The 15,643-nt window shown below is 40.2% G+C and overlaps 1 protein-coding gene across 1 annotated transcript in view; it reads right to left on the bottom strand.

The window, feature by feature from the left end:
- Positions 1 to 2,428: 2,428 nt before the first annotated feature.
- The window catches only part of LOC117272031 (contactin-associated protein-like 4), a 143,577-nt gene continuing 130,362 nt past the window's right edge, over positions 2,429 to 15,643 (bottom strand). Inside the window, exons 21-24 of the mRNA XM_078172989.1 lie at positions 14,300 to 14,387; positions 9,020 to 9,238; positions 6,892 to 6,963; positions 2,429 to 6,045 (exon numbers count right to left, since the gene is read on the bottom strand). Coding sequence (XP_078029115.1) covers positions 5,849 to 6,045; positions 6,892 to 6,963; positions 9,020 to 9,238; positions 14,300 to 14,387 — 576 coding nt within the window. The 3' untranslated portion in view covers positions 2,429 to 5,848. The remainder of the gene's footprint in view (positions 6,046 to 6,891; positions 6,964 to 9,019; positions 9,239 to 14,299; positions 14,388 to 15,643) is intronic.

Below are 15,643 nucleotides of genomic sequence, written 5' to 3'. Positions count from 1 at the left end.
CAGACCTGCAATAATTCTTGACTTTTTTCTGACATGTAACCACAATCATTCTCTAACATTTATATGGTGTCATTCTCGTGCAGTAGTTGCCATGTACACATATTGCCGAGTGTAAGAATTTTAAAAACATTGGCATGGGACATAGAAATATTTTGCTATTGAGTGTAACCGGGCTTTTGTTATTGATGCTCTTGTCTTACAACAGGGTTGAAAGACGTCACAATTGGAGTCAACTGACACTGAATTCAGGCTGACAAGTTCTCCATGTTGTTCCATGAAGGATGAAATTACACTACAGGAGCACAAATGGTGGAATGGTGGAGGCTTAACTTGACAAGTCAGCTCTCCCTGTGAGAAGTATGTTTGCAGTTGTTGAACAACAGTGCATGCATGATTAAGCTGGCTTTGTCATATTTCGGATGCAGATTTACAACATGTGGACACATGTCACTGGCTGATGATCAAACCTTCATGATCCTTCCAGGGTGGTGGCTTGGCTCAGGGTTAATGGTGATATTTAAAATACTTGGATCAGGATCCATTGATCAGCGTATCGTCTGACAGCAGAGTTAAAGAGATGGATCCAAGTGGTATTATTCATCCCAATCAAATTAACAGTACACTGCACTACCAACAGATGAGAGAATATTCATCGCATTACATTCTTGTGTGCAGTAGATTCGTTGATCCTTATAATGTTTGGCATCATCAGTGATATCAAAGAATGGAAAGAAACTCAGTTATCAGCTTTTCATCTCGTTTCTGATAACAGCCATTAAGAGAAGATTTAAATGAATCGAGCAGATATCACTGATCTGAGGCAGCTGAATCATCGCAGGCGTCTTGAGTGTTTAAACAGGCAGAGAGGCTAAGTGGCTCTTCACCGAGAATCACTTTGACATCCTCTGCTCCTGGATGCTTCACATATTTCCCTTAGCTGTGGTCTGCGGGAAGACACATTAACAGCCAACAGAAATGCCGTGCCCACACTGAACAAACAGGGAGCAGCAATAAAGAGAAGTGCAAGTCAAATAAACTCAGCTGAGGGGTAAATAATTGCTGTGTGCCAACTTTGTGCAGAAACAAAAGAACTCTTTTAAATCTTAAATTAAATTACCAAACAACTCACCAAGGAAACTGCTATGTGTAACCATATCAGTCAGGTTTCTGCAGCACACTACATGCTCTACTATGCATGGGTGGGGGGGTTAAACATGTGCTTAATGTCATAAAGTGGTCGTAGTTCCACTCCAAATCTACCTGGTTAAATTTAGGCAATAAAACGTGTTTATGTGGTTAGATTTAGGATAAACATAATGGTTTGCCGTCAAATAATAACTCGTGTCACTAACCTGATGTATGCGATATGACATACATCACATACCATACATCACATACCACACATCACATACGTCTCTAGCATAGTATGCTATACATGCTAGCATACTGGGCTATGTTGTTATTAAAAGAAGTCAACACTGACTTTGTAATGCAAACACCGGTCTCCTGGGTGAAAGTACTGTGTTTGTTTGATACATCCACCTCCCAACCTACCCAACCTACCCACCCTTCAGGGGCGTCTCTGATATTTGTCGCCTTTTATGCTACGACACTTCACTTCCTCCTCTGCTCCTGTAATAATTTCTTCAGCCACTAGGGGGTGTCCCCTTCCCATAAACGCATGAATGGATGCTGCCGAGCTGCTTGCACTGTCGACCGGTGTGGTCATTTTTTATTTTGGTGAGAGCCGGTATGAGTTTTGGTTTTGTTGTAAATGTGTGACTACATGGAGTAAAGGTAAAGTTCCACTGACTGTCACGCACTTGAGTGTGTGAAATTTGTTCTCCACATTTGACCCATCCCCTGAGGGAGCGGTGAGCAGCAGCAGTGCCGCGCTCAGGAATCATGTGGTGATCTAACCCCCCAATTCCAACCCCTGATGCTGAGTGCCAAGCAGGGAGGCAAAGGGTCCCATTTTTGAAGTCTTTGGTATGACCCGGCCGGAGATCGAACCCACGACCTCCCAGTCTCAGGGCTGACACTCTACCACTAGGCCACTGAGCTGGGTATGTTTCCTCTTCAACTGTATATATCTTAAATGTCCGGTGTGTGGGATTTAGGTGCATCTCTTGGCAGAAATAGTAAATAATATTCATAATTATGTTCTCATTAGTTTACTATTACCCTTTTATCTATATGGAGTGGGTCCGCCATGTTATTCTACCATAGCCCAGAATGAACAAATCAAACACAGGCTCTAGACAGGGTCACTTACATTGTGGCGTTGGCCACCATACGCTTGGCACATGGGAGAAGTTTAATTTCTGCAACCTCACTGCTAGATGCCACTAAATCCTACACACTGGACCTTTTAAATATATACTTGCGATTGAAATCCACCATATGAAATTAAAATCACACTTAGTCTCTGAAAAAACAAAACATTTTATTTTCATCAAACAGGATTTTTGTTTCTAGCCAAACAACCAGAAATATGGTTAAAATCTGGATCTTTTTTCCTTCCTTTTTTTATGGCATGTCACTCAAACTCACTGACATCACTGTTATTCACCAACCACCAATACTAAGTACCATTACATTATTATAGTTACACTGAGAACCATTCAGCTTCACTACAAACCTTGCCAGAAACAGAACCAAACCACTACCAGCAATACGTTATGGGTAAAAATTTGATATCAAAAAATGATTTTGGGTGTACAGATGCACATATGCAGGTCCAATGCAGTAGTTTTCACTGTTTTACTGTATACTCATAATGGTTTGACAGAACACTAGACTGAGCCTGAAAATTTCCACTTTAAGCCTGGCTGACTGCCAAATTTTCTATTTTTTTTCTTTTGGGTTCAGCTGGCCAACTTTGCACCAATATCATTTTTTCAGTGTTTTTTTTTTTTTTTAAATGGGATATGACTCAACTTTAAAACAAAAAAAATACTTGCTTTACTTTTTCTTCACTTCTGTATCAAGCAACCCTTTATCAGAAGATCACCTTAGTAGGGCAACCATTTGCTGACCCAGCTGCACTGGTGTCTGTGTAGGTTACTGATTATTCATCGGTTTTAGTCCTCACTGAGTTAGCAGTAAGTGGCTGCTGCAGAATGGATGTAGCAGAGATGCGCAGCACTGGCAAAGACTTGTCAACAGGAGTGACAGAACTGCGATGGCTGCCATCAGCAGCTCACTTATTGTGGCTGGGTAGAAAGTAAAAAATACACACAGTTTAAAGACATACTTTGAAGTTTTTGCAACTTTTGTCATTAAAATCCCATCTGCGCTTTGGGGTCCTGCGGAGAGACAGTGGTGTCTGTTTGAAAAACAGCTGCTGTCGATCCTCTTTCTGCTTCTCAACCTCCTTCTATCAGCAGCACTCTTTACACATGGGTTGAATTAACACATGGGGGGATTTGCTTCATTTTCAAGTGTTAATATCAGGCTGTTTTCATTATATTCATGTCTGCTCGACAATGTCTCTCGGATTATCTCTCCGTCTCACTCTGATCATCTCTCTGCTTTCAGTGGAGTCACACACAATCCACCTGTCAGACCGAAGCAGATTAGCATTTCAAAAACACATTAACCGTCTCTGCGTGTAGTGAAGGAGGTGACAGACAGCCACAGTGTAATAGAGTCTACACTGCTGTCAGTGTTAAAAGCTTTACTCTTAAGAGACATTTAGAGAGCTGGGAGAGGAAGCTCCCAGCAGGCCGCATACAGCAGGGACCAGGAAACTTTTAAGTCGGGGTAGAAAGAAAAAGAAAAGTGAAATGGATGTAAAGGCATTTGGGAGAACCACACAGAAGTCTTGAAATGATCATGGATGTGATTTGGCTTCCTGCCAATGCCACCATGTTTAGAAAAGAAAGAAGGGGGAAAGCATTACTGTTCATGTCAGTCTACCACTACCCTGATTATGGCTCAGATATCTCAAACCGTCACTGCAACAAACCCTCACACAGTCATTCACATACAAACGTTCTTATAAATGAATCCAGACTATAGACCAGGAGCTTAGTTTTAACAGGACAAAGTTGTTTGGATTTTTTGAACCATGGCCAGGGGAAGAAGTTACACCCTGATGGTAGTTTCTGTGGGAGATGTGGCTTGACTTCTTTATTTCAAAAGCATCCCCAGACTACATTATAAAAGAGAGGCCACTTTGATAGGTGAAAGTTTCATAGCTTCAGATGTTTGTGCAGTTTTACTGAAAGCTTTTGTGGTGATGGCCGTTTTTTCAGCGATAGCCTTTTAGCACATTGACACTCAATGGTTTTCGTTGTTAGTGGTTGAGTCCACCATTTCCGTGCTAGATTTCCTTCGTACACTTCCCTACAATGTGTTTGTTTGGCTGCACTGAAAACAGATACATCAGGTGCTCTGTTGTATTTCTGACAAACCTGCTCAAGTCAACAAACAGCCCTCAACCATGTGTGCTACCAAATCAATGAGCACTGAAATCTTAAACGTGCAATAACTGATTTTTTTGGCCACATGGGGGCAGCAGAAACAAGCTGTAAACAACACAAACATATCATTACTTTTAAAGTTGAAACGGCGACCTAGTAAGCAAACAGTTGCTTATTTACAAGTCCAACTGTTCTGGAGCAATAGTGTAATCATTCAGTCAGTTGAGTTTCAGTCCAATATTCATTCTCCTCTTTAGTTCTGTTTTTGGTCTCTATCAGCTCCTGAGGAAAATATCTGTCTCTTTAGCTGGAACTGCTCTGCTATCTTCACAAGCTAGTCTCTAAATGTGTCTTTATGCTGTTCAGTACTGAAAAAGGTGTTGTATAGTGGGGTTTTGGAGATTTTTTTAATTTATTTTTTTGCTAAAAACAGCTGCTATATGAATGAACCCAAAAAGTCAAGTTTGGGCCTGACATCAAAACAACAAGCTGAAACTCATTATAAAGCTCCATATGGCCGAGGAGAACTGCAAATTCGGGGGATAATTCTTGGTAGGTTAATTAAGCAAATCCTTTCATATTGTTAGGTTGTTTTCACTGTCACTTGATACATTATTGCATAAAATACTGATTATAGTTGCTTTAAGGATTACAACTTTAATAGATCCATGACTATGTGCATAAATTTGGAGTACTTTTTGTAACCTGGTGGGGGAATTCTTTACTTTAATAATCACCGGTTATTTTCCCGCCAAAGATCTTACAATGTGAAAGATTAAACCTTCAAAGGGAGGGATTAAAACTGCAAGTAAGTGGGAGTGATGGTAGAAAGAACAAAATTGCTGGAGATTCAAAACATCATAAGACGTCCTTGGAGGGTTAGTTAGCCTAGTTTGTGACCTTGTAAAAAGTTTGATCACAATCAAAGACATGATGATGGAACCTCAAGAGGATATAAAACAACATCCTGCCACTTTCAAGTTCTCTCCCGTCTCTACATACAAGTAGCCATCTCAGTCCAGGGAAAAGCTGACCACAAGAGGGCTCAGCTTCCTAACCATACACCATAGAAAATACTGATACCTTCATTATTTCCAACATATCAATATGTCAAAGTGACATTAGCCAGAGATTGTTACAAAGACATTAATTCAACATTTACATTTTAATACTTACAATTGAAACAAGGATATCAACACCTCATAAGTCCAATACTGTTGCCTGTTTGTATCAGTATATTCAAAATTTACAATAAAGCAACAGAAAGACAACACTGTGTGAATTGTTCTTTTTTGCCTCAACATGCTATGGAGCCATCTCTGCCAGCGAAGTCTCTGAGCGGCTCTGAGTCCTGAGGCGTGGCAGGACTCCCCTGTCTGCAACCACCAATTCACCAGTTCATCAGGTCATCTGGCCTCCAGTTAAATGAAATACTCCTTTGGGTTTTCAGTGGAGACATTCTGGGAGTCAGTCTGATTGTTGAAAGGAAAATCTGGGCTGTCCTCTTGTTTGACTCCCTTTACTTCCTGGTTTCGATATGTCTCTTTTCTCCGGTAGAGGAATCTGGCAGTTATCGCCAGGCCGGTCACAATCACAAAGATCACCACTGCTATGACACCTGCAAGGTATAGGACATTTCAAAATGTAAAAGGCTGAGATATCAGATAATTGTCTCAAATTTCAATACGCATTAATGCTCAAAAGACTTCAGCTAAAACCAGAGCAAAATATCTGCCTATTTCTCTCTCATTCTACTGACATTTAATTTCCTAATGTTTCGATTATCTTGCTAATCTAACTCAAGTACATTAAACACCATTTTAAATCTTTTGATTTTACTGGGCTCTTCTGCTCTGTTGAGCACATTTGGGAATATGAAACCAGGTTTCATTTAATTGGAATTCCAAAATACATCTGAAATCAATTTAATACTACATTACTTTATAAAGAGACCGTGATTTTTTTAAGATAACAGCAAAAAAGTTTTCCCATCAGCAAATCATTCCTGCATAGGTTTAATTAGGTGAACTGCCCTTTGTGCACTGAGACAGAGTCAGGCCAGTTTAATGGACAGTTTTAAATGACTTTTCTCCGGGTCTCACCTTTTCTATCTACACAATTATAGATTGAACCTTTTCAGTCTTCGCTTTGAATCAATCTGTGCTGGCAGAGCAACAAAGTTTTAAATTAGTTTTAAATGGACTCTTGCCTGGCACATCACTTTACTCGTTCTTAGAGCTAAACAACTGTCCAAAGGTGACGTGTAACCTTTAAACTTTATCTTTGTCATTTTTTTTAAATGCACCAAACAAATACATCAAATATTGATATCTGATAGATGAAATCAGTGTGATTCATTTGACAATGATTATCAAAAGTGGATCAAAAACCAAAGATCCTAACGAGACAAAGTGAGACAGGTTCCTGTTCTAGTACAGTGAAATAGGAGGAAAAGGTTCAGTACCTCCAATCAGAGCTGAGTCAGTCCTGATGGCATTGACTAAAGGTTGACCTGAACCCACTGAACCAGACTGGTCTACAGCAGAGAAAAAAGACAGGAGGGGGAAAGATATTAAAAACCGAAAATGAAAAACCAAAGGGCACCGAGAAACAGAAGATGAAGAGTAAGAGAGAATCGCCGAAATGATATAAAGACGAGGGCAGAGACAAGAAAACAAGAAGTGCAATTACAAGAAGAAAATGAGGGAATCATGAAATAAAAGGATAAATTCATAAAAATGAACACATCATATCAGAGAGAGAGGCAGAGCAGAAAAATCCAAAGACAAGATCAGAATATCATTCAGAGGAGATGGAGAATACTACTTCAGCTCTAATATGGCATCACAAACTGGATGAGAACGAGCCCAGAGGAAAAAACATCCCAAAGGAAACTCTCCTCTGTGGTCCAAATTAATTAAAGTGTTGAGCACACTGTCATTACTCTCCAAAAAATAGGGAGAGTACTGGGTGCAATTAATGAGCCCCTTTTATGAGCTGGAAAAGCGGCTTTCATGCAACTTCGAAACACAGAAATGGAAAGACAACAGGAGATGCATGCTACTCAGCTATATATAGATGAAACCCAGGAGCGACAGAAAATAGGGCTGGAAAAAATAATGTGGTGACCAAATTCTAATGTAATGATATCAAGTATAAGGAATGTCATCATCAAAGTCGCTGTCATATTAGATACTGTTGCAGAGCCAGTACAGCCATTAGTCTACAACGTCTGTCATCAGAAATGTACATTCTTGTTTTATTATTTTTAGTTATTGTGGTTTCCATAAAAACTATAAAAGCTGTATGCTGAGCCCCCAAGCAATTGTGTGGTCATATGCACAGATGAACAAAGTGTAAGCTGAGGCAAACACCATAGCAGATCTGAATGAGTTGAGCAGTGTAGCTTGTCATAAGGGCTTCAGGCCTGACAAGTTAACCAGAGATACTTTAATGACCCCCACTCTGGCAGACACTGCACCATTGTGGTCTGCTGCACTGACTGTGGCTTCTTCTTTAGTACTTAAAGAATAAGGATATTGTTTTGTCAACAAATCCTATAAAAAGACCTAAATGGACAATGTATTAGTCCACCTCTCAACACTCTTTGACTTCCCTATCCTGTCTGTGACACCAGAGCCCCTTCATTTATACCGAAGAAGTAAATCTTTAAACAGCAGTCAGACATATACTGTATAGGTGGAGATTCTCAGTCATCCAGGTCATGTCTTACTTGAGTTTCTTGGAGATGTGAGAGGTGAAACATCTTCAAGAAACTGACTACTACGATACAGCACTTAATATCAAAAATATATAGCTTCGTTTGTTTTTTGTTTTGTGTTTTGTTTTCATTGACTTTCTAAAAAGGTTGCACAATGCAGTTTTTAAAATGTCACCCAAAATAATAGTGTAATTATCAGGGACTATTTTCAGTTGCAGATTGTAAACAGCTTGTTGCTCTAATGAGTATTTTTGGCAGCAGCATGGTGTGTGGGATTGACTCAAAATTACCCCACAGTGTGTGTGTGTGTGTGTGTGTGTGTGTGTGTGTGTGTTCATGGTAATAAAGGAACACATCACACAGTGCAACAGTATATTTTTAACTGTTCTGAGACAACTGTGGCGCTCGATGGCACAGAGATATAAAATATCAGACTCTGGCTACACAGGCGATCCTTATTCATCAGATCAGTTAATTGATTTTGGTCTTTTTAAGTTTAACAAAATTATAAAACATCCCCAGATTTATCTTGTAACTGTATTTTATAGATCCTGTAAACCAGTTTCTGAGCTTACACATACAGCCTTCTATATCTATCTTTTTATTAACGGACTTAAAATGTGATTTTCTTTTATAATTATCATTTACCTTGTTGTGTAACCTCTAGGAGAGACTACATTTGAGAGACAACAGCTAATAAAAGTTTCTACGCTACAAATAAACAGTCAAAACACACAATGGACCTTACTTTGGATATAACGTGAGAGAAAACAAAACTTAACCCTAATTAATAAACTCAACATCATGTTTGAAAATACACACAATTAGTATAAAATTGGATATTGAATGAATCTAACTCCTCCTCTCTTACCTGACAGGTGGTGTGTGTTCTCTGCTGCGTATGGATTGGCTGAAGCTGAGGAGCCGCAGTTGGACTGGACTAAAGGTCCGGTGATGATGACAGGGCTGGTGTCCGGGTAGAGCAGAGCAGCTTTCAGAGGGCTGATGGAGTTAAAGTGGACCACTGAGAGACAGCCGGTATAACCGAGAGACGCCAACCTGGCAACGTCTGGATCCATCTCATCAGACCCTGTCATAAGAAGTGGAACAATAGTTAAATATGTGTCACTATTGTAAACTGAGAAAGTACTGTATAAAAAAAATTACCCAGAACTTTTTTTCTGCTCTCCACTTAAAGTTTTTGCAGCACGGTTCAAATATCTGATGGTCATCTTTATAAGAAAATACAGAGAATGCAAAGAAAATATTGCCTTAATTCAAAAATTCACATCCTGGCAGACACAGGGCCCTGACACACCAACCCGATGGTTGACCGATGGTCAGTGTTGGGCCATCAGTGAGCATCTGTCGCCCTTGTTTTGGCAGTACGTCCTGCACCGTTGGCCCTAGTTGGCCCTAGTTGGCCCTAGTTGGCCCTTGATGACTTTTTGTCGGCCGATTCAGCGTGTTGAATGAGAGACAGTGGAGCCTGTCGGTGAATGAAATCACTCTGATTGGCAGCGCATACGAAGAGAAACAGAAGTGAGGAAAGCCAACTGTCGGCTTAAGTCAAAAAGGCATGAGATCAGAACAAACTTAATATATCAGGTACTTTTTTTTTTTTTTTTTAGACATTGAGCTCTTTAGTTCAGAAGCGTAAAGAATTGTTTGTTATTGTTTGCTAGCGCACAGTAAATGCCCTTTGTTCTTTCAAGCCATTACCAACACCAGATCCATCCTGTTGGTCTTCGGGTTTCCCCTTTTTAATTACGAATAAGGACTACTGCCACCTGCTGGTACATAGAACTACTTCCTCTCATGCAGGCTCAGAACATATGTGTTGGTTGGCAGTTGGCTAAAGTTTTTGCAGTGTTTCGAAGTGCAGCTTTTGGGCCAATACACTCAACATGAGGCAACCCAAAAGTTGTCACAACTAGTTCTTTGATGTCAGTTTGGAGTGTGTGGGTCTTTGCACTGAATGAATCAGGAAGGGTTTTAGCGTTTTGCTACACAGTATAACCCCCCCCCCCCCCCCCCCATCTTAACACAAAACATACCCATGGCTATGACATACACTAACAGGTTCATTGACACGCCTGCAGATTCTCTCGTTATCCCTCATTGTGGTGACATTATTGGCAGTACACTGATTTAAGCTGATGAAGCACCTGTAAAGATGCCATTCATTATGCTGAGTACATTACTTTTGTTTGCTCCACTGAGTGCAGTAGCAGAACACAAACTGACATCAGGTCAGGATCCATAATATTCATCACCATCCAATGAGAAAGAGGGCCAAATGCACAGACACTTGCCACCCTCATTACAGCAGACACACTATCAACGATTCACCTTCCAGTCTGCATCTATTGCTCCCCAAGACAGATGTGCACTCTCACCTCTATCTGTTCATTTTATTGACTTCAATCCCTTCATCATTCACCTCCACTCCTTCACAACAGTGTAAACAGCAGCTGTGAAAGCCGACATTACCGCTGTAAGCAGCTGCATCAGTGTCTGTTCAGATGACTGAGAGGTGACTGTGTTTTTTACCAGGACACATCTGTATGTTGATGAGAGCAGCAGGAAACATTACTGCAGCCTGTAAGCTCCTCTCAGCTGATACACGCTTCACTCCATCACCTCTCTCCCTCTCTCTGAATTCCTTCCGGGTCCATTAGTTAGGCTGATGGATGACAGGGTTGACAGGAAACGACAGAAAAATCAACTTTCCTGCTGCTTTTCTGATCCTGATCTGACTCTGCCTCCGCTGGTTTGACAGAGGGGAGGACCGGTCACAAGCTGACATGACGGGGTTAAAACACACTGTGCTGAGTTACAATACACTGGAGCTTTACATCCAAACAGACAAAAGCTCTTGGGAGAATCCATATTAATTACTTCACAAGATATGTGGTGTGCATGCTTCACATAGCCTATTGGCTATATTATGACATTTAATTGTTTTAAACAGTATGCTAAATTAAGTTTCGACTGATGGATATTTGAAGGCCAAAACCAAAAAACAATATGTTCTGAAATCAACCAACCTATGGCAATTTTGCATGCAAGATTTTTAATCATTCAATTTCATGCCTAAAAATACAAGTAATTACAATTTTCAAGCACTGAGAGTAAAAGAAACACCTTTAAAGCCAATGACAATTTCTCTGAGGCTTCGCATAGACAACCACTGCAATGCTGAGCACTCACACAAAACATATGTAATGAAACAAACTGCATCACAAAATAATGATAATATGATATTTTGATGTTATTTTTTTTTAACAAGGTTTAACCATTGTACAATGTTCTGATGTGTGTATCATATTTTGTAGTGCCACATAACAACATCTACAAACTTCTACATGTTTTCTGAAACTGCACTCTGTTACAAGATTAAAAAACTGCTAATTGCCAGAAATGACAAAAAACCTTTATCAGGACATATCATTTTCTTACTTGGTATTACTTAATAGTGCTGATTAAAAAGTCATTTTAAATAGCTGACTCATGTCTCACTACGGAACAGCCAGAGTGTTTGCTTTTAAATTGACAGTGCAGTTGCTTTGTCTGTCTTATCAGAGAGCTGCGACTGCAGCCTGCGGCCTCTCAGCCCCTCATGTTATTAACAGCTTATATCTCAGGCCGTCTCTGATGGAGCCATGACGGAGCCAATTACTGTCTCACCCCGACTCTGTTACAGGTCCCTGTCTAGGACTACACAGCTAAATGGATAAAGCGGGGCACTAAAACCACCCAGGTTGGCGACACTTTGCAATAAAGCATCTATTAAATGGACAACTGTTCACTTCTGTTACGGGAGTGATGAGGTGAGTAAGGCAGACGGTGCGTTGACCAAACAGCCTGACTTCCTGGATTAGGGCTGGACTATAAATTTAATGTATTGAATAACCGACATTTTGAATCTCTATCAACCTAAATTTGAAAATTGTCCAAAACCCATATTACAGACACCTTACCAGAAGTTTTTAAGAATTACTTATCAGCCGGCTAACAGGCAGTGTTTTCCTGCCTCTTTGGTTGGACTTTTCAAGCTTGTTTTTCACCACAGCGAGCATCACTGATGGGTGTGGTCATGTATGGTCAGGAATTTGCTGCGTTGCAATTGTAACCACACTCAACAGTGATATCATAGGGTCCTGGAGTACACCTGTAGATCACTGCAGCAAGGTGAGAACTTGAAAATTAGACCCTTTTCCCTCCAAAATTAGCTTATATGTGGATTTTAACTAGTGTGTCACGTTCAGCATCACCAACGCAGGAAAACAGGATTAGTGAACAGTAGAAAGCAGCATGGAGGCCAATGAAATGTTATGGTGGTTACTTCTTTTTTTAATATTTGATACTTACTCAGTCTCTTCCAGATTCAGAGCAGAATTTGCAATTCAAGTGCTGCTTGGCAGGAGACAGACAGAATTTGTAGCTGAGATGACAAAGAGTCACAGAAGTTGCTAACAGTTGTGCTGGAAAAAGGGGCAAAAACCCAAGAGTCATTTTTCCACCACTTCTAATTGAAGCTGGAGCCAAAAAATATTCCTGACTACTACAGAGTCATTTGTCCCAGGAATGAGTGCCGACTGTAAACTTTCCCACTAAGACAAAAGCCAGATGATAGTTGGCGTTCATGGATTTTTTAACCAGAGGGAAAGAGGAGTTTAGTGGTGCTCAGCAAAAACAAGATTTTCAGAGGGTGTTATCTTACTTTTGAGGCAGTCAATCACATCCTGGTCATTCAGTGTTAAATTAGGAAAAAAAAAGAGTCATCAAAAATAATTGGATAATTGGAGATTTTGGAGCTATCATATCCTAGATAGCGACAAAGTGTACACATGGTTGCGCATTTGCCATACTTTTAGTCAACTTTTCAGGCTTACTGCAACCTTTACTATTTTCTTCTTTTCAGTATTTTCTCATTACCATTACAAAGGGAAATGTTTTAAAGTCAAGACTATGAGGGCAATCCGAAGCTATCGGGTGTAATCTCATCCCTACTTGTCATATTTGCTGCTTGGGTAGAAGCCCCAGGCATTACTAAAATGATGCTGGGGGCAGCCTTTTGCATTGTATCTCGGTGCAGAAGGGGCAACAAAAGTACTTGGTCATAGTTGATGTGGATAGTGGATCCACATAGTTCCTGGTTGATGTGAGTCACTTGAGGAGTTGGCGGCAGGTCTAGGCAACAAAACTACTTGCTTATGGTTGGGAAAAGATCACGGATGTCACTACAAAACACCCAGCTTTTAGTGGCACAAATGCATATGGAAAGGCAGCAGTTTGTCGCTAAAAATAACTTGGCTTTAAATGGCCCAATTGCCGCAACCAATGTTGTATGTTGGTCTCGAACACTGCTCTCTTGGGTGATTATCTATTGTTTGTTGGACCCATCCATCTCCCCTCCTACCCACCCTGAGGGGACTTTCACACTCTCTAAACCACGTTCGTTCCTCTGAGCATTTAAAACTGCTGTGCATGAGTTTCCATTGGAGTTGGTGGGAATACTAGTGTGTCTCACACAGATGCTAAATGGTGCCCCCTAACTTTATTATAGACACTCCCCACGTGGCGTATTTTGATGCCCTGAGGCTGATTTATCAGAAAACAGGAAAAACGAAACTTGCGTACGAAGCAGAAGTGACTAAGCATGTTTGTTAGTTAATATATGGTCTTTCATCTGTATGGCTTTAATATTTATTTAATAACTGGGTAACAAGGTGATCTGGATGCTGGAGACAACGAAACATCACTGAAAAGTCCAAGATATGGTCCGCCAACATTTGCATAAACTGCACCTGCTCAAATGTTGTTCCAGATGTGAGCCTCAGTTTGAAGTGTAACAGAAGAAGTTATACTTTATATGGCTAAATCCAACTTCACTTTCTGCTGAAGTAGTTTTCTGTTTACATCTTGACTCAGCGCTACTCAGTGCTGAGATGAAAATATAAATGACTGTATCGTACTGAGCACTAACAGGTTTGCCCACATTTATTCCTGCAGATTTTCATAAGAAAGCACATGCTGAGTGTCAGATGAGGCCAAACATCTCACAGCTGTTATTCAAATGAGTGTGTGTCTGAGTGCTCTCTAACTAAAAAGGCCTTGTCTCTACTTTTATTGCCTCCCCACTTACCGTGCACTCTGCCCAGCACCAGCGACTTGATGGCGTTGAATTCTCCATCAGACGTCAGGTTGAAGTCTTCTCTGGTGTTCTGGTCGATCTGAAACAAACAACATATTTCTCTTATTAATTGTTGGTAAAAAAAATGTTTGTTGCCTCACCAGACTAATTAAAAAAGTAAAACAGTAACTTTTTGACTTTTGTGCCATTATTTTCACAGCGTGGAAGTCAAAATCTGTGGATATCTGTATTTGGAACTTGATTTGTTTATAGTTGAATTTTTAGAACAGTGTTCAGCTTTCCCTTTATGTTTCATCTCAGCAGCTCAGTGGGAGAAATGAGCGACAGATTCCACACTTTCAGGGAAAAACATTCAGTCATCCAGGGTGAAATTCTCCACTGGAGATTATTTTAATGAGGGCTGCTCTACAGAGTCTGACCATGTGGCTGCAGAGAGGAAAGCTAATCAAAGCCAAAACTGAAGTTTAAAACTTCAGCATTTAAAGGACATTTGACCCCAAAGCCTGAAGAGATACTTAATTTTGGTCTAGTATTTTACTCCTAGTCCCATTCGCCTTTTTAAGTAAGTAAGTAAATACTGATTACTTCAATGAGGTATCACTTGACTTATCACTCTGGTTACAGTAACACTCAGTGGGGCTCATTCATTTTTTTTTTTTTTTTACAAATGTGATGTTTAATGCTGTGAAACATCTGCATGTCTTGAGTCTTTTACACCTCTGTGTCTGCTGAACTGAGTTGAGTGAGATAAAGAGTGAAGAGGAGTATAACACATGTAATGTAATTTGACAGTGTAGCAGTGACGTGTGAAATAATAGTTGCAGATTAGAATCCTTGTGAACACTTAAAGTGAGGTGAGTTGGACTGGAATCTTGAAGAGATTAGATATTTACTGTGCTTCAACCACCTCACATGTTAATGTTATTCAAACTATTATTTTTGTCATGAGTACTTCCGCACAGAGTGTGAATATTACGCTGCAAAAAAAGGCAACACAATTTTTTTTCAGAATGAGGTTGGATTTTCCATGAATAAAGGCATCACCAATCACATTGTGTGAAACAGAGCTCACGTCACAATGTCACGACTATGGAAAGCATGTTGCAACTGTTGCAAATTAGCATCACTGATGATATGAATAGAGTTGGGGTTTGCATTTTCGTGTTATTTATTCATCACACACCCCTTCTATGTAAAGGCCTTAGTCTTGTTTATATCTAGAGGGACATGTATTACGAGTCTACATCCACGTGGCTATGTGAGGTCTACTCTTGTATGTATATATACTCTTGTATGTATACCCTGGTCAGCCGAAACACTGAAACCACAAGGAAC

Source organism: Epinephelus lanceolatus, chromosome 12 (assembly GCF_041903045.1).
Source record: "Epinephelus lanceolatus isolate andai-2023 chromosome 12, ASM4190304v1, whole genome shotgun sequence".
NCBI classification, from domain to species: Eukaryota; Metazoa; Chordata; class Actinopteri; order Perciformes; family Serranidae; genus Epinephelus; species Epinephelus lanceolatus.
The sequence above is the reverse complement of the archived record's forward strand: the minus strand, read 5'-3'. Positions and strand labels throughout refer to the sequence as shown.